Here is a 20881-nt window from a genome sequence, read left to right as displayed (position 1 = left end):
AATATTCACCTGTTCCTTTCTAAACATGTTGTCATACCACATACACCAGACAACAGACTAGTGATGTGTAGGGTTAAATTACAGTTTTCTTTATTGTAAAATAACCCCATGAAGGCCTTTCATGCTGTAATTTGTTAGCCACTGTTTGATAAAAATAAAAGCAAAGGACAAACAAAATGGTTTTATAGTGCAAGCACTTCATGTGCTTTCAAAAGACTGACAGAAGAGTCTAGCGCAGTCTAATAAGCATATACATTACCCAGAGAACAGACCGCACATAGTGCCGCTGTTTCAAACATACAGCAGATTTACCTTGTATTTTCTAATTAAATAATTATATTAATAGTTGACAATTAAGTATTAAACCAATTGCATGTCAAAAGAAAATATTTAATGAAATCCTTTCATATTTATTAATTGTCCGCCATAATTAATTAAATAAATAATGAATTTAAAAAAGAGAAGATGAACAAACATTGTTTTGTTTTTTTCTTCATTGACTTGATTAATGAGTTCAAGAAAGTCTCATTGACAGGTCAATTAAATTGCACGCTCTTTTTTAATTATTAAAATATATATATAATATTATATTAAACATCTCAGGGCTAATTAAATTAATAAAAATGAATTGTACTGAGGAAACAACAAATGTTTAAAGTTCAAGAAAGTCTATTCCCATTTATCTCAATGACAGTTGCTTGGTTTTCGTGCTGGTCATGGATGTACTTTAGCTACGCTCAAGGTACTTAATGACATTATAACCTCTATTGATAGAAGACATTACTGTGCAGCCATTTTTATTGATCTTGCCAAGGCGTTTGACTCTGTCAATCATAGTATTCTTATTGGCAGACTCAATAGCCTTGGTTTTTCAAGTGACTGCATTGCTTGGTTTTCCAACTATTTCTTAGATAGAGTTCAGTGTGTTAAATCGGAGGGTCTGCTGTCCAGTCCTCTGGTAGTCTCTATGGGGGTGCCCCAGGGTTCAATTTTAGGGCCAACCCTATTCTCTATATACATTAATGATGTTGCTAGGGCTGCTGGTGATTCGTTGATACATTTGTATGCAGACGACACCATTCTATATACATCGGGCCCTTCTTTGGATTCGGTGTTAATTAATCTTCAAACTAGTTTCAATGCCATACAATATGCTTTCCGTGATCTTCAATTGCTTTTAAATACTAGTAAGACCAAATGCATGCTTTTTAATCGAACATTGCCCATAGTGGCAAACCAGGCTACCATCACTACTCTTGACGGGGCTGATTTAGAGTATGTGGACTCTTATAAATATTTAGGTGTCTGGTTAGATTGTAAACTTAATTTTCAGATTCATATTAACTATCTCCAATCCAAAATTAAATCTAGAATTGGCTTCCTATTTCGTCATAAAGCATCCTTCACTTATGCTGCTAAATACGCACTTGTAAAACTTACTATTTTACCAATCCTTGATTTTGGCGATGTTATTTATAAAATGGCTTCCAAAACTCTGCTTGGTAAACTGGATGTAATTTATCATAGTGCAATTCGTTTTGTCACCAAATCTCCTTACACTGCTCATCATTGCGATCTTTATTCTGTTATTGGTTGGCCTTCATTATATACTCGTTGGCGAATTCATTGGCTTCAAGTTATTTATAAGTCTTTATTAGGCATATCTCCGCTTTATCTCAGCTCCCTGGTAACTATAGCAACATCTATTCGTAGTACGCGCTCTTCCAGGTATATTTTACTGGTTGTTCCTAAAGTTTATACCTCTTTTGGTCGCCGTTCCTTCCAGTTTTCTGCTGCCTATGACTGGAATGAATTGCAAAAATCCCTGAAATTAGAGGTTCCTATTTCCTTCACTGACTTTAAGCATCAGTTGTCAAAGTTGTTTACTGATCACTGTATTTGTTTATAGGTTTATTTTATTTTATTTTTTTATGTATTTATGGATTGGTATATTGATTGTATGTTTATTTATTTTTTATTTATTTTTATGTGTAACTCTATGTCGTTGTTTTTGTCGCACTATTTAGCTTTGTCTTGGCCAGGTCGCAGTTGTAAATGAAAACTTGTTCTCAACTGATTTTATCTGGTTAAAAAAAATAAAAAATAAAAAAATAAATTGGCTGACACAGGACCACCTGGAGGCACATAAAGGGACATTTGCCATTTTTGCTCATGAAGCCAGAGTAAATCACCTGAGCTTTAAATGCCATGTGACTAATAAACCACAGAAAAATTATGTCATGACAACGCTGATTGGCTGATGGCACCACAAGAAAGTGCAAAGTGCCAAACATTTGCGTAATTCAAAATATGAGTAAAACTATCTGTGAACTCATAAACAATCTGAGTGAAAAATCTATATGAAAAATGCCCTTATATTAACACAGAACATTGGGCCGTATTTTTACAGACCTTTCTTGGAGTGTATCCTGACTTGTGACCAAGGCTGGATTGGTAATCTGACATACCGTTTCCCTGTGGGCTGACGCATTTTGGGGCAGATACAGGTTTGTTTGTTTTTTGGCCAAGAAATGGCCCATCATGCAGAGAAAGCAGCCCATTGGTTTGTGTTGAATTGCTTTAGCCCTGTAAATATTTTGAAATATTACAAGTTTATAACCAGGAAATTAACAGGCCAGAGACGGTCACGGGACACAAGAATAAATATGCTAGTAGAGAAAATACTATACAGGCACAGCAAGCTCACTGTTCGTGATGCTCAAACTATTTGAATAAAATCTTAAATATTGAATTTGGGGTGGAAGTTCATATGAATGTTTCTCAGACTTCTTCAGAAAAGTTTCAATAGGATTTTCTTTTCATATATGGGTGGTGGCATGGATTTGGCTGCTTGGATCAAAAATGCCAAGGCTGATTGTGACATCAAATCTATTTCACTTTTTTAAGAGCATCCACTAACAGGACTTCTATAAATATACTACCATACACATATGGCATATTACTATTTATTATAAAATAACTGCAATTGATAAGTAAATTGCCAGAATACACATCTTTTGAATCCCTGCAAATAGAGAAAGATGCCTGCCAAATAATGTAGCAAAGGCATCTAACAGCAGTGGTTATTTAGATCATGTTAACATTTGATTATTTGGTTGAAATAAGCAAAAAACAAGCAATATTTGGTTAATTTCCACTTCTTTTATATTAATATCCAAGCCTGTAAAACACAAAAACAAAGGACTCAACTTGAAGAATTGCTCATGAAGATAAACCTTGGTTTACTGCCAGCGTCCTGTTAGTCTTATCTATAACCCCAATCTCAACACAAAAATATGAGATAACAACCCTACACAGTCAATAGATCTAGAAAAACCCTTGAGTCATCCTGGCATGTGCGTCCATCTCATTTGTGCAGGGCATGAGGATATTACACCACCATTTCTGCTCCAGAAACACTACAACATTAAGCCATGCAGCCTGTGAGAAAATGTTTTTCTGATGTTATGTGGTTTACGCATTTGAGATCATTTCCTATGTGCCCCTGGGGGGAGGATGTTGATGGAACCTTTTATGGTATGGAGTATTCACATTAGTGATTAAAGGCCTCCAGTCACAGAAAAGCACAACCTATTGTGGTTTACCATTGTATGACTCAAACATCTTCTCGCTACAAAAAAAACTGACTGAGGAAGTGTTAATCACAGTGCTTTGAAACTGGAGTAACTCTCTGGTTGTGTTCGGGTCAAATTGACCCAGAGAAGATTTTATTTTTCCCGAAAATACTAGTTAACATTATCGCATTGGACTCAAACTTACTGACTTTGTTCACATAGGGTATAAGTACTTCTCAGATTTTTTTTTTTTGAATTTTATTTCACCTAGTCACACTTGTGGTGTTCCCGGGCAAAAATGACCATACGCCAAACAATTGCTTATAAATCTCTCATTATGCTATATTATTACCAAATATTGGATTCATTCTTTTTGTCAACTTTTCTTTCATTTAGGACTGGATTTGTGTTTCTATGTGCATTTGATTAATCGTAGGCCTCATTTATCTGAGAGTAGGTACTTCGTTTTTTGAGTGAAAAAAAACATTTATGAATCATTTTCACAATATCAAACAAAAAATTATAAAAAATTTGCACAGTTTATCACACTAGTGTGCTTTAATGTTTAATCAGAAAGTGTGCTTTTGAATGCTTTTATTTTGTACAAAATTGCACAGTCACACTTATCAAAAATGGCCGACCATTGAAAGTGAATGGGAAGATCACAAAAAACAGCACCATTGCTCTGTGAGACCATGAAAACCTCAAAACCTATTTTCATAATGTTCTGTCTAGAATATGTGATGAAAGAAAAGATTATTTTGAAGTCAATGCAGGCTAAAGTTTGAGCGTGTGTGTGTGTTTGTGTGATAGCGTGAGTATACATGCATCCACCCATGCACAGGTCCAAGGCCTTTATGTTTGCAAGCACAACATGCTCCTGAACACTAGTTGTTTCTCTTACTTTCATTCTTCCCCATTCCCTTTCAATGGCCGGCCATTTTTGATAAGTGTGACTTTGTGCAATTTTGTACAAAATAAAAGCATTTAAAAGCAAACTTCCTGATTAAACATTAAAGCACACTAGTGTGAGAAACAGTGCAAATTTTCAAAAAAAATATTTATCTCATATTCTGAAAATTATTCATAAAAATGCTTTTTTTTACTCAAAAAATGAGGTGCCTACTTTCGGATAAATGCGGCCTACGATTAATCAGATGAAAATAGAAACACAAAACCAGTCCTAAACAAAAGAAAACAAGTTGACAAAAAGATTGAATCCAATATTTGGTGATAATATAGCATAATGACAGATTTATAAGCAATTGTTTGGAGTCTGGTTATTTTTGACCGGGAACACCACTAGTGCGACTTTTTGCAATTTTGTACAAAATAAAAGCATTTAAAAGCAAACTTCCTGATTAGACATTAAAGCACACTAGTGTGAGAAACAGTGCAATTGCATTGATTCCCTACAGGAGGCCTTTATTCACCCCCCGGAGCCATGTGAGACGCATTTTATTACGAATGGATACGCTTTATTGGACTTCTTTTTGGACTGTTCAACAAAAACACCCACCCACTGCCATTATAAAACTATTTTTTAATATAACTTCAATTGGAAGAAGAAAGAAGAAAGTCATATACACCTATAAGATGCCTTGAAGTTGAGTAAATCATGGAGTAATTTTCATTTTTGGGTGAAATAACCCTTTAATCTGTATTTGAACAAATCGTTTGAATGAATGAATCGGGTGTGCCTCACACGTCCTGAAAAGTGAAGCTGCGGGCTCTTTGATTGCAAACGAAACAAACAAAATTTTGACTGGAACAGAACCGAAAACAGAAACTAAATCAAATTTTATAGTTCTGAACATACTCGAAAATTTTAAATGGCCATTAACCCGTTAATAACATTATTTTATCGTTCCATTTAATATTTGAAATTTGCTGTCAACCAATCAGGAATTCAAGTAGTATATACTATGAAAATGTATATATCCAGCGAGTGAAATGCCCGCGAGCGCTCAGCTGTGAACTCTAGTGGCAATGGCAATGAATTCTACTACCATCTGTTTTAATGGGAGGTAGCAAAATCTGACAGGGTAGCACAAATCATCAGATCACCAGCGTTAGAGTTTATCTGACGACAGTGTAAGATGGATTCAACAGATCTTACGCACCTGCAACGCTTCTGTGAACAGAGAAAACACAATAAAACTATAGGCTTACATAAAAAGGAATATTTATGCCTATACACTAAATATATTTCACGTAAATCATTGACAGATTAACAAAACGAAAGAAAAAAAAATATGCTGAGTTAGGCCTACGGTTCATTGTGACACATTCCAACGTTCTCGGAAAGGAAAACGAGACGGCAGAAAGTAGTTTTCTTTATTTTACAAAAGCTTTACAGTTTTATTTTACAGTTTTATTTGTTTTGCAATAGCTTGACAGTTTTGAATGATGTCATCTGTATAACTAACCAGCATTGGTATGGCCATATCGCGCTGGCACCTCTCGCGCACGAAGACACATATTTTTGACATTGCAGCCAGTTCATTATCAAAATAAAATACAGTTAAAGGAACGTGTAAAAAGTTACTGTGCACCGTTGTCCAATCTGTTGTGTTTAGCGTGACCACCGCCTCACTGTGCTGATATTGCAGATGTGAAGGATGATGTTTTACGTTGATGAAAGTAAAAGTTAATAAATAATATTTTAGTATACATCGAGAATATGGAAACATTTGTATTCGTGCCGAGTGAGAGAGGTAGGCATCAGTTTCACCTTTAATTTGTTTTTGGATTGAGGTTTTTATAGCATATAGGCTATATCCTTAAGTTTAGAAAATTTGTTGTGGAGAGAAACTAATAACTGTGTTTATAATGTTTGTAAACATTTTTGATTTACCGGCATTTTAGCCTACATCATTTCAGAATAATAGCCTAATAAAATGCGACGCGGCTTAACTTTTTTTTTTTCCTGAAAACACAATTTTATACAAGTATAAAAGCTACATTTAGAAATTAAAAAATCTAGAAAAGATGATGCTGTATTGGATGTGACTAAGCGCAGCGGATTAAGATACCATCTCTTTCTGTATTTTTTTTTCTTTCTTTTTCTTTTTGTTTAAAGAAAACACTGTTCTTTATTATTATTATTATAGACAAAGACAATAAAAAAAAAACATTATTTTTTCTACTCGAACCAGTTTCAGAACGGTAATAATACAGAGGAACGCAAGAACGGAAGCGTTAAAATATCGATTCTGCTCGGAGTGAACCGATTGACTTTTTCTTTTTTCAAGCCCTGCTTCCAATACAATTTTCCGAAATATGGTTTTGGTCATTTAAGGTAGTTGTTATCATGCTGATATATGTTCAATTGTTCATTTTTGTGGTAAGTTTCATTTTATCTAGTAATTTGATGCTATAAAAACGGGCCGTGTCGTTATGGTCGATTGGGTCTGCGGGAGTTTGAGCGCTAGTTTGATACACAGTAAATTCCCCAGTGTTTAATCAACACTGCTCGGTGTACATATGGGAACCAGTTCCCATATGTACACCGAGCGTTGTTGATTTAACACCAGGAAATTTACTGTGTACCATGGCTCCCCCTCACGACTCTACTGCGCAGACTCTGGCTCCAAACGAATCTCTACTGCGCAGACTCGGGCTCCAAATGACGTAATTTTCTCAAGATGGCAATGGCCATACTGAAATCCTTTGGCTTCACTTTTCTATAGTGGAAGGAAGTGGAGACGTGTCGTCCATCTTTTTTTACAGTCTATGGAATGAATCAATAAATCACATTTAAAGACTTTCGCTTGTCGCCACCTACTGGCTGTAACAAAATGCTGTAAGCATGCAGAAAGAGTCACTGAAAATCCCTACCAAACTGATATGCTGTCTTAAAGGGGACATCAGATGCAAAATGTACTTTTACATGGTGTTTTAACATAAATGTGCGTTGTCTGCATTGTGTGTACAACAACCACCCTATAATGACAAAAATCCACCCAGTGCTTTTTTTTAAATCCCCAAAAATCCAAGTAGGGCTCGCTGCAGTCCACAAGATCCAGGGGGCGTGGTTGGATCCACAGCTAGGGGGTGGAAATTGGTAGGTTTAGGGATGGAGATGGGTGGGTTTAGGAATCAGGGGGTGGAGATGGGTAGGTTTTGGTATATGTAAGGTGGGAGGAGTTGGATCTGGATCCAACCACGCCCCCTGGATCTTGTGGGTTGCAGCGAGACGCTCCTCCAAAAATCATGAGCACTGTCTCCGTTCAAGCTGTTCACAGATTCATGGCAGAGTGACGTCACACAGACCCAGGCCCCTCCCACAACTATTGACGAATAATTTAGCATAGACCCGACCTGAGTGAGCTTTCAACAGTCCGCCATTGTTTTGAAGCTGGAGCAGGTGTAAACAACAATGTTTCCTAAGCGATTGTGGTATTTTGTTGTTGGAAAAAAAAAAAATAGAAAAAATAAAATACAAGTTTAACATCTTGCTATTCAGTAGATAGGAGGTAGTTGCAAAATGCAAACAAAACATTCAACAGCATTAAATATCAGTGACTGTAGGTTTTTTTTGGCGGGACGATGACGAATGATTTGCAGATCCTGAGTACCACTAGTAAATACTGCCGCTCCATAGTATAAACCAGGGGTGGGCAAACTTTTTGACTCAAGGGCCACATCAAGTTTTCCATATTAAGTGAGGGGCCGCATAATATGTTTATGACAAATGAAGCTTTGATTCTTGTACCATCTCTACCTATTTTTATGACACACAGATGAGTTGTATTGGTGTACAAGTCGATTGATGTATAAGACACATTTTATAATTTCATTCAGAAATAATGTAAAATAAACAAAACGTTTATAAACGTTAGAAACATGCATTTATATTCCCTACACTCCACAAAAAATCTTGTATATTTAGCAGTGTTCAGAATAGAAAAAAGAACGAAAATATAAGTAAAAAACAAACACAAATTATAGTTGCATTCACCATAAACATATATTATAAACGTCCAGCCTAAATATTTAAAGCAAAACTGAAACGAGCGGCGTGGTTGCTGGAAAATATACAATACAAACTCACTTGCCGTTTCTCATTCATCACCAATCCTAATGTGCCCGCTTTGCGCTTGACCTTGATTGCTTTATATAAGTCTTGTAGTCCGTGGGTGAAGAGCAACAGTAGTGTGGTGCAAGAGTCAATATGATGGAAGGGAGAGCTCTGATGGTGAGTGTACAGAAGACCATGAACCGGATTCGCGACAATAATAGTGCTTTCTTCAGGGAAAAGGTCTCATTTGAATTGGGAGAGAAATATGCACAGATCAAGTTTCAAATATAGTTCACAGTTGTAAACAAATGCCAGAAAAGGCTATTTAAAGTTAAAATGCCTTAATGATATATTTGTTTATTACAAACATGCAGATTTTACTCATTTTGACAGCACCCATTCACTGCAGAGGATCTATTGGTAAGTAATGTAAAAATAAATTTCTCCAATTTCTGTTCTGATGAAGAAACAAACTAGTCTACATCTTGGATGGCCTGAGGTTGAGTACATATTCAGCACTATAAATAGCACAATAAATATAAGCCCCTCAAATAATTAAGCATAAGTATTTTTTTCTCTTTCTGCAGCATTACATCAAAAAATCTCAACAAACTTTTAAACTCCTGCCTTCTATATTCAACCACTGATCTTGCTGTCTATTCATTTTTAACATGACCAATTAGGATTCACAAAAAAATGAAATGAAGGAAATGAAGTATTGCTTTCTCTTGCATTTCCATTGTATGAAAAAAATAGATAAAATAAAATAAAAAACAAATTGACATTCTTATACCTGAAAAAACTTTATAAAGTCCTGTTTATGCCATTGATTACATTCAACAGCAACATTTATTTACTGTTAATTAATATTTGCACAAAGTGAATAATGCCTCCAATGTGAAACAGCTGACAACCTGCAGCAGTTTTCAGCCAAAATGTTAGAGCTTCAACTCATTGCACTAGTTGCATCTAAGACTGCAGACAAGAAGTATTCAGAAGTTTGCTTTGTTGCACATAACAGCCTCATTAAGACAGATGTGTCATTTCAAACGTCTGGGACATTTGTATCTCAGGTGTGATAACCACAAAAGCTGCTACATGTTAACAACATCACTACTTAAGGTAATGACTATCATTCTCATGACACAGATCAAGGGGCACTTGATCTGTGATAAATACTGGATAAAGGTTACTGGATAACCTTTATCCGGTATTTAGAAACAATTGGGAAAATCATGGGAAATATGGGAATCCTGATGTGATGAACTTCACCTGTGGTCACTCTGCTAGGATACTTGTGTAAGCTTGAGGGGAAATGACTACATACATTCATCACAAGTGACATTGACACTAGTTAGTTAAAAGTGTTTGCAAAAATGGCTGTGAAAAGTAAAGTTAGTAAAGGTCTATAATAGATGTCATAGCAGATGCTATTGGTTTCCTATACTGTTATCTAATGCAGTGACATTGAAGTGTGGCTGAAGTGGCCAAATACTAGGGGCCACTGAATGTGACAATTGTGAGATCTTATTGATAAAGTTACTTCTTAGTCTCTCTAAACCACAAATGAGTAGCCTACACAAGTAGGGAATCAGCAGCACAACACATTGACAGATCAGTCAACATGTTTAATGTTAACTGCTGTCTAAATACCCCACATGGGAGATGACCAGACAATATTCAATTTGCAGGTCAGTTAATGAGGAGACAGTGAAGCGTGAAGAGAAAAAAAAAACATTCTCAGGATGCAAAAAGCACACTCAGGTCACTTTCCTGTTTATCTTGTGTTTTAAAAGCACACTTACCAGGTCATTAGCGTTTTTAGCCAGCTCATCCTCACTGGATGCTGCCGAATCCACCACCAGCTTCTCGAAGCACGTCGAGCCCAAGGACGAGCTCTTCTGCTGGGACATCACCAGATGAGACACCAGCAGCTTCGGGCTTCCGTGCGCGGAGACGGAAATCTCCGGTTTACTGACTGAAGCTCCATCAGCAGCGGCCAGCGGTGAGATCCCGAGCCCTTTACCAGCGCTGGAGTCCGGCTGCTCGCACAGGGTCCTGTCGCCTACGAAAGACGGCGGAGTTGAGCAGCACAGATTGGGCTGCGAGGACGAGAAGACCCGGTCCAGAACCTGTTTCTTCTTTCTTTTAAACATCCACAACCCGCTTTCTTTTTTAGCATCCCCGCTGCGTCGTTCGGACCCCAGTTTGGGGCTCAAAAACGGTTTGGTCTTCTCTTGGAAATTCCTCCACATCCTTCTCTGGTAGGACGTTGATTGCGGGTCTTTGGCGCTGTCATCCTTGTGTTTCTCCTCCATGGTTCCTGTCCAGCAGCAGCAGCGGCGGCAGCAGGCTGTCAGCGCGCGGAGCACCAGTGACACTGAAGCGCGCGGGCGAGCGCACAGGAGCGCGTGCTCTCGATCGCAAATGACACTTCGGCACTTACAACACATTCACTTTATCTAGTGATGCTGCTACTAGTGACATTATTCAGAGGGTCTTCCACGGCACCTTAACCTTAAAGTCTAAACTAAAACCTACTGGACCATTTGATTTCATTTCATAAAATAGCCCTATAGAAGAAAACATGAGGTAAAAATCAGAAGAATAACAAACAACAAGGGTTACCTTTGAAATAAACGTGACTGTGTATCTGATTCACTCTTTAATGACTTAACGACCTGACAGTAACCTAAGAAATAGCCAGTACACGAATACATAATAGCAGAATAGACAGATACGCCTCCCTCTGGTGAAAGTCCGTAGTTGTAAGGAATTTGGTGAGTGTATATTTTACAGTAGGCTAGGTCTACGTTTGTCATTACATTACATAATGTTAATCCAAACCATTTGAGCTATTAAATGTTGTTTGTTACTTTAAAAAGTGCTGATAATAATACAGATTGCATACCGGAAAGACGCATGACTGTCTTAGAGATAAGCAAAACTGCCTCAACAGAAGTAGCTATCAATAATAACATAAAGACCAATTTTATATATTAATTTTATAAAACTTCAAAGAATAAATTTACACTAACTTACAGGTATTATACAGTATGTTGTCTTTTTAATTATTATTTTTTCAAATTGCTAATTTACACTGCAAAGGTGGCAGAGAAGTGCTTCTGAAGACTGTTACAGAGCACAGAGGTGGCATAAATGCATTTACAAAGTAATTACAACAGTATACTTTGATATATGAGCTGAGGTGGGTCTGAGCAGGCATAATTTAGTTAGGCTTTTATGCACCAATGCAAATTTACACTGAATTTTAAGCAGGCACAGATTAGCCTTATACCTGGACTGTGTTAAGGCAACTTTAGAGTTTATCATTTGACATGTTTTAACTGTATATAATTTTCCTATTCTTTTTCCATTACAAATAATAGCATTTACAGTGTAAATAGCCCAGCTGTCGGTTTAAAAGTGAAGACAAATCCAAGAGAATACCACCCAAAATAAAACCCACTCATATTTCCTTTTAAAGATCTTAGAATTTGAATGATTTAATTCTATGAAGGCTGTGACAGCTGCTATAAAGGCATGTCTGTTTGATGAAGAGCTGTGATGTTTAAAATGTTTATGTGTATCAAATTGATTTTACACACAGCAAGTAACAGCACACATTAGGACATTAATAATTCCCCTGAAGAGACCATCATCACTTTGCTTTTGCATAATAGATGTGTTACAAATCACAACAGGGAAATCATTACTGGTATTCTGGCCAGAGAAGCCCATGAGAATTAATGAGGAGTCTGAGATGTCTGGCTTCTATCTCAATACTTAATTATGCTTTTTGTCAACTGTTTTTAGTCCATTATCCTAAAGCTGTCATCCTTCACAGAATAGAAGGTTAATTAGTAGTAATTACATTATATTTAGACAAGCTGATGTACATTTTCCAAATACTGTATTTGCAAATTGTCTGCATTATCTAGTTGTCAAGTAATGACACTCCTGTCAGAACATGCCACGCGGTAGCTAAGAGATCAGTCTAAACAAACATAGACTACAAGGAAACAGTTCACAAGTAAGTAAAGATTTCAGCTTTACTTTGCATTTTATATATATATATATATATATATATATATATATATATATATATATATATATGTGTGTGTGTGTGTCCCTGTCCCTGTCCCTGTCATTGCTGCTATGTTATGATGGATGGCTATATTAAAACTATAAATGCTAAATGAATACTTTATTCATGAGTTCATTGAGGTGAAACAGTACTCAGCGGCAGATAATCGATACTTGATGTAGTTTGCTGGAGGCCTTGACTTATACTCACTACATTTAATGCAATGTAAGAGAAAACAGGGCTGCATTCTTGCAGCTTCAAAAGGCATTTGATGAAGTTTCATTTCGACAGTATGGCTGTTAACTGTATTTCTTTTATAAAGTAAAGCATTCCAAGACTCTTTTTACTAATTATACTATACATTTTACAATATTAAATTACATCAAATAAGTACACTGTAACAGTTTTGCCTTTGATGAAAAGATTTTGAAATTGAGTTTCAGGTGACCAGCTTTTGAAAATAAAGCTTTTTTTACTGCCAGGCTTTACTTTAACACTCTGTGGCTTTACTTTAACAACACTGCTTGACTGTTATGTTTAAAAGCCTAAAATATGAGGCTCTAGCAAATGAGTTCTAGTTGTGTAACTGTGTTTTGAATTAAATGCTTATAGGACATATGGAGAACCACATGACCAATCAGGAACGCACTCTGAGCATTCTGCTGGAACAAGCCATGAAGATCAGGGACGATGTGGTGACTGGTCTACGTGCAACTCAGGGTTCAGTCCTGATGGAGTCGTCTGCTAGAAAACTACTGGAGAACCACATTCAGATCATAACTCACATTGTCAAACAGCTCAGCAGAGATATCCAGGTGCAAAATTAACAATTATGAAATATTATTATATTATATTATTTTTATTTGTAAAAATTGAATGTATAATTCTTTGTGTTTTCTTACTTTGATATCAAATTACATATAATTAACGATAATTAACTCAGGGAGTAACTGCAGATTTGACACCTTCCTCTCCTTTGACTAACCTATTCAATCTCACAAGTTTTTTTTTCTTCTTTTGGAAAGTCATAGAAATGCTTTTTTTTGCCAAGTTAGATTGCAAATACTAATTACTAATTACATTGATCAATAACACCTATGATCAAAGCATCTCAAAGTTTTCCATTTACTGCTATTGTCAAAGCTAAAAATGTAATAATGTTTGATGAGCGAGGTACAATTTGAGGGAACATGCCGGCCAGCAGAGCCATTTACTTGATGGGATACATTATGCAGAATATGTGCATAAAAAATGAATGAATGAAATAAATCAAAGCTCAGCAGTCACCACAGCCAGAATTTTTTTTTTTTGTCCCTGAAAAGTAATGACGTAACCAGAAAACACCTGATTAGCAAACAGAAAAAATAGGAATATGCTAGGCCTAATTGCTTGTGCTAAACCACTTTTGTCTTTCCCTCTAAAACTACAAAATATGTACTCAAGGTACATTATCCAATTAAGAAGCTATTTTAAAGATCCTTTTAATAATTACTCCGGCATTATAATGGAAAAATACTGAAGTCTGTCAAACTGTGGTTGCAGTAAGTGACTGCTGATATGAGCAATCACATTGTTATATGACCGTGAGGACAGAACAATCTTCTGTCTCCCCAGGTGCTGGAAGCCCAGATTATTGAGAGAGACAACCTTGCTGCAGGGACCACTTTTGCAGTCAAGAGCTTGGATCACAAGAACATGACGGGTATTGGGGATCTCAGAGGCAGAGTGGCAAGGTCACAATTTACACCAAGATTTTATTTTGAGGTCCAAATATCTTAATTTTGAATTTAATTTAAATTTAATTTTTCAGAGGATTAGCATAGACACAGCAGACTGGTGTGGAATGGTGAGATGAACTGAGATGCATGACCTTTGACTCCTCTCTTATCAAGTCCACTCCATCTCGCCATATCCACCCCTTCACACATTAACAGTAAATGTATTCATTAGCTCATATTTGTGAAATGAAAAACATCTAAACTAGTCTTACCTGTTGTGCTCAAACAAGATGTGTGACCAATCAAAAGTTCTCTGCCATCTTCTGATTCATTCTACAGTTGCAGTGGCAGATGAGGTCACTCACTTTTATTTATTTTATTTGTTTCAAACGTTCAAACTGCAATGTTTACAGTTCCATAAATGCTCCAAAAAAAAAAAATATTTGTAAGTAAAATTTAGGAAAAATGTCTTTGAATATGAATAGCACCTACTTTATGTTTTTACTTGAAGTAACTGTCACTGTTTCTTTAAAGAGTTTTTATGACCTTATAATTATATAAATATTTTATTTCTGATAATTAACTGTTAAAAATATAAAAAAATTGTTGATGTTATTGCTGCACAATGCAACTAAAGAAGAGTTTTCCAGTTGAAAAGCAAAAATGTAGCAAAAATGTTTTAATGGCAGTTGTATGACTGCAATACAAAACACCAAAAGGAACTTTATGAAAAAAAATTGTTTTCTTAAAATAAAGGTCATAAATAAAGAGTAGACAGACAGACGAAACAGACTTTACTTAAAATCAATTAAATATATCCTAAGGGTTATTTTGAAAGGTTAGTGGCCAGTGGTTAAGCAATTTATGATATACTTTTGTAAAATATGTTCAAAAGAGTTTACATTTTTAAAAAAGATTTAGATGAAAATGTTGCCAAAATGATGGAATATTTTACTATGTCAGTAAAACCCAAACTGGAACAGACGAAATACTTAAAGTTGTTTTTGCCTTAGATGTGATGCTACCATTGCTAAACTTTCATCAGACGTTAGTGCTGGAGGGCAGGACATCCTGAAACTCCAGCAGGAAGTGAGCAAGTTACTCTCTGGGCTTGAGCTGAAGCTGAGAGACATGAAGCTCAAGGTGAGTCATTAATGGCCAGGCCATTGAAGAGCAATGCCAAAATATATTCATGCAACGGCAATTAATTTAACATCAACATTTTGCAAAAACAAGGTGCATGTAAAAGAACATAGTATCACCATATTAAAAAAATAAAAATAAATATATATATATATATATACAGTCATGGCCAAAAATATCGGCACCCTTGGTAAATATGATCAAAGAAGGCTGTGAAAATTAATCTGCATTGTTAATCCTTTTGATCTTTCATTAAAAAAAATCACAAAAATCTAACCTTTCGTTGGATAATAATAATTTAAAATGGGGGGGGGGAAATATCATTATGAAATAAATGTTTTTCACAAATACACATTGGACACAATTATTGGCACCCCTAGATATTCTTATGAGTAAAATATCTCTGAAATATATTCCCATTCATTTTCACAATTTTGAGCACTCCAGGGTGATTATGAACATGAAATGATCCAGCCATGGCTTCCTGTTTCACAGAAATATAAATAGGAGGGAAAACAAAGCCCAAATTCCCTTTATCATTCATCACAATTAGAAAAACCAAAGAATATATTTCTGATGTGCAGCAAAAGATAATTGAGCTTCACAAATTAGTGAAGTGGCTTTAAGAAAAGAGCTAGAGCAGTGAAAATTCCAATTTCCACCATCAGGGCAATAATTAAGAATTTCCAATCAACAGAAAATGTTTTCTGTCTGAACATGGTGACTGTGTGGGGAGTAACAGTAAATCACAGTGATTGCAGTGCATTAGGTCTGGGGAGTGGGCACCACACACCATAACAGTAATTGAAAATGAAAGGGGGTGAGGACAGCCGGAGCTTTTGTGTGTGTGTGTGTGTGTGTGTGTGTGTGTCAAATGCACATGGGAACACCAGATTTCCATGAACACTGATGTCAAAACATGCCAATACACATTCTTTGTTAAATTTATATTTGTAGGAAAAATGTATTTGTTTCTTTTATGTAATAGCTGGTTTAGGAATGCTATATTTCGGGATAATCTTTTAACCAGCTCAGTTTGATACAGTTTGGAGCTAGAAGGACATAGCAGACTATGTGAAGTGAGTGAGATGACAGCTGTATTTTATATTGTCTTGTTATCTGGCAGCTGTCTCAGGATGTAGGAAAACTTGAGGTGTCACTGTCAGAGAAGTTCATTTCTCAGAGGAATGCCACTGGAGATTTACAGAAGGAGATACAACGACTGGATCTAAAGTGAGAGCAATTAAAGCCGCTTCTCAGTAGTCACTCATATGATTGGTTTATATGTACACTCTCAAAAAAAAAGTAGGCCTACAAAATCTGTCTCTGGGGCAGTACCATTTCAAAAGGTACACGTTTGTACCACATTTACCCTTAAACAGTGCCTATTAGCATCTTAAAGTATCTTAACTTACATATTAATACCTAAAGTGTGTATATTAGTACCATTTGAAAGGGTCCGCCTCAGTGACAGCTTTTATATAAAAAAAATTTGAGAGTATAATATTCATTCAAGAATGAAACTAGTGGACTGTCTTTATGAGTCATTGAATCATTCACTTAACCAACGTCAGTAATGGCAATTAACAATGTCCATTAACAATGTAATACAAAAATTGATTCTAATTTATTGACCTTAAAAACAACATTTTTGATAATACAAATATTCTTATTTTTGGGAGATTTGAACTGGTGCAAATTCTGAACAGCAGATAAATGATATATAAGTTTCACAAAACAAGTACTTAAAATATATACTGTCTATAAAACATCTGCTGGAGCATTTTAAAATAAATACTGATTACTTTTGTGACAAGGAAACCATTTGTATTTTTTTTGTATTATTGTATTCATACCGTACAAAAATGTTTTTAATATGTAAAGTTTCATTAAGAAGAAATTAATTATTGTTTTACAAATTTCCTTCAAATGTAATGTTATTAGATTTTTTTGTACTCTGGCACTTGTTCTTGTACATTTTTAAAATGTTATTGTATTTAGCAATAAAATAAAAATATTGACATGCTCAAAAGAAAAGAGAAAAGATGAGAAACAGAAAAGACCAAACGCCATTAAATCTTGCATGTCTCATATAACCAAATGTGACATGCCAAGTTGGAATATACTGAAGTGTGAATTTAATTTTTAATTTACTTTTTTTACTTGGCAGACATGTTTTCAAGCGGTTTGGGCTGTGGGACTGCTAATATTTAATTGATAGGAAACATTAATCAGACCTGTTGCAGAAATCTATTATAGGCCCCTAGTTTCTTCTAATAAACTTTCTATGTGAAGGGCACTAGTGAAGGGACTTGACAGCCCTGACATCACTTATTGCGATACTTTCCCACCGGCCAACTCTATCGTATCTGCTGTCAGGAGGATTTGTTCTGTTGAGACTGATGTTAATAGGAAACTTGAGAAGCGCCTGGTGTTTCCGCACCAAATGGTTCCCAAGGGAACCAATGACTCACCAGATATGCCTCCAAATAGTGAAAATGCCAGTCTACGTGCTGCCACATGGGCATCATGGCATGTGCAAGGTGACGCTCTCCATCTCGGTGACAATATTAGCTCCTGACTCCATTGTGGAGCACAGATGGCAGCTTCAGCACGCTGAAATGGAACCTTGCCCGTGATCCCAGTGGAAAACGTATTTTCATGGTGTGACAGAATCAAAGCAATTGGCTGGCTATGCTTGGCCTATTATGTAATAGTGGTGAGTCAAGATAGCTTACAGTGACTCATGAAGAGAAGCATATGGGCCAAAGAAAAATAAAAACATTGAGAAAGAAGCCGGGAACTATAGCCTGAGCCCAAATATGAGAGTGATGTCTATTAGATACCTTTATTAAATTAGGTCGTGGCTAGTTGACACACTTTTTACTTCAATGAATATTCCTTTGTGTAGAGTTCTTTGAAAGTCAGTTTATGTATAGTTTTGGCAACAATAAAAAAGCCATTGAACATTTCTGCCAAACACTAAAAGAGTTACAAAATAGCAAATACTGAAGATGTACCATAAAAATATCATACTATTGATTGGTATTGTTTTGTCAAATTTAAATGACAAAAAGACACCTTGACCTGATCTGACATTTCCATAACAGTAAACATAAGATGTTGGAATTTATTTTATATCATAGATTTGCCATAATCACAATATCTTAATGGCATTAGTTAATACAATAGAAGATGAATGCAATTGTAGTATGTAATGTGGCATGTATGTATGTATATTTATGCAGGATCTCTAGTGGTCTGAGGGAGGTGGAGGAGCAGACAATGAGACTGAGGAAGTGGGCAGAGGAGCAGATAAAAAACACAGTTCAATCACACACAGAGAGCAGCCAACAACTGCACACACTGCTGCAGGACAAAGTGGTAAATGTGTGAATGCGTCTTTCTGAGTAAATATAACAAGTGAGCAATGTCATAGTGAAATGTCACTGTGGTATAACGCTTGTGGTCTCGAAGTCAAACTACAAATGAAAGGCCTTTGTAGAGAGCACACCTACTAGTAAATGATGTATATACTTATATAAATTAAAAATTATAATTAATATATACAGTATATAGTTCAGTCATTAAACACTAAACGGGACAGACTGATATTTCTTTGCATCAAATCATTTACATGACAAAAGCTAATTGGCCTCAGCTGATTCTGCAGCCATTTAGCTTTCTCACTCAACATTTAAATAGTCTGGTTCAGTGGACTTCAGAAATCCTGCACCTCTCCCAGCTCCACCTGCCTGCTATGGTATTTGTGTATACCTATTCATGCAGGAGCATATCTTACATGCTCATAGCAGCACGTTTTTGCATCTATTGGCAATAGGAATTACTTGCTCTGCAGCAGCAATGTGTAGCAGATCTAGTCTGGCAATACCACATAAATTTACATTGTCATATCCATTAGCATGTTAAACTATATGTACATATTCTGTGCAAAACGTACTTAGGTTGAAGTGGAAAGCGAGCTAAAGGAGAACATTGCTGTTCTCTCTAGTCATCTGGAGAGGTTGGAGGCACAGTTGGAGAAGGTGCGGTCTTCTGACAGGACCAAACACTCAGAGAGCAAATTCAACAGCAAGATGAACACTTTGGAGCAGTGCTTCAGAGAAGAACTAGAACAGATGAAGAGGGAGTACCAGTCAGGCAAGTCTTATATTAAGTTGACATAACCATACATGTACAATAAACCCTTTAGAACATTGGTCTCAAACTCAATTCCTGGAGGGCCACAGCCCTATAATCAAACACACCTGATCCAGCTAATCAAGGTCTTCAGGATCACTAGAAACTTCCAAACAGGTGTGATTTGGAGCTGGTTGGAGCTAAACTCTGCAAAGCTGTACATGGCCATCCAGGAATTGAGTTTGAGACCACTGCTTTAGAACATCTCAACTTGTTAACTACCATTCAAAAGTTGGGACCCCAAACTGTATATGAAAAGTTGAAGTATAATGTAGACCTATTTACTCCATCATATGTAGTGCCTCTCTGCCCATACCTCTGAATTGACAAATCATTGCAAGCCAAAATCTGAACAGTAAACTAGCACACCTTACATGTTATGTCATTTCTTACAAACAGATTGTGTTCTAGCTGCCTGACATGCAATACCAACCAAAATGAGTGGCTTAATTTATCTCTCTTGTGGCTGTTTTTCCAGGCTGTTTGCTTGTAAAATTAAAGTGCTAATGGAAAGCATGGCTCAAATTGGGACTGAATCAGTCTTTTGATATCATTTGAAGCTTAATGTACAGGCAAGCCTCCTGGGTATCTTCCACCCTAGCAGATATGACATTTTTTAGTTTATATTTCCTTCCAACTGCTCAATTTCCAAAGGTTATGGATTGACAGACTACGCCGTTTTCCAGACATTCATTAAGACCAAATCAACCTCAATAAACAAACAGAACAAATAATTCACATTCATTGTAACCTCCTGCCTTGAAATGTACTGTACAGTAGTACATGACTTTTGCTCTCAAATTCTCTTTGAGACTCCTGTGACGAACTGTAACGGCAGAAGTGTGTAACACTCTTTCCCACATATTTCTGAAGGTGATCTCCTCTATTATATTTGCCAGGGTTCCATGCGGTTCATGATGCCATTGAATCTCTGAGACACATTGGCAACACCAAAGCCAAGCTGGACAAAGGAGAGCTGCAACGAGACATGAGACAGATCCAGAAAAACATGGTAGGACTGAAGGAGCCCTGACTGGATATGCTGGAATATACAACCTGTGTGAGAACAAGTATTCAGCAGAATGTGGGCAGATGGAAAATACAATCAAATAAGCATTTTTTTTCTAGATTGAAA

The 20881-nt window shown here is 36.2% G+C and overlaps 2 protein-coding genes across 2 annotated transcripts; one reads left to right on the top strand and one right to left on the bottom strand.

Annotated features, from left to right (window-relative positions):
• Window positions 1-10358: 10358 nt before the first annotated feature.
• Window positions 10359-10916, bottom strand: LOC306869463 (uncharacterized protein; the record flags this gene model as incomplete). The annotated part of the gene is made up of 1 exon (XM_079416238.1): window positions 10359-10916. One exon carries the CDS (start codon window positions 10914-10916, stop codon window positions 10359-10361), a length of 558 nt encoding a protein of 185 aa, XP_079272364.1.
• Window positions 10917-13302: 2386 nt separating this feature from the next.
• Window positions 13303-20779, top strand: fam81b (family with sequence similarity 81 member B; the record flags this gene model as incomplete). The annotated part of the gene is made up of 7 exons (XM_079416237.1): window positions 13303-13500; window positions 14300-14418; window positions 15417-15546; window positions 16673-16779; window positions 18795-18930; window positions 19512-19707; window positions 20646-20779. 7 exons carry the CDS (start codon window positions 13303-13305, stop codon window positions 20777-20779), a joined length of 1020 nt encoding a protein of 339 aa, XP_079272363.1.
• Between the last annotated feature and the right edge of the window lie 102 nt (window positions 20780-20881).

The sequence above is a fragment of the Barbus barbus genome (genome assembly GCF_936440315.1).
Source record: "Barbus barbus genome assembly, chromosome: 5".
In the NCBI taxonomy this organism is placed as follows: Eukaryota; Metazoa; Chordata; class Actinopteri; order Cypriniformes; family Cyprinidae; genus Barbus; species Barbus barbus.
Note: the sequence above shows the minus strand (reverse complement) of the source record. Positions and strands in the feature narration are given on the sequence as shown.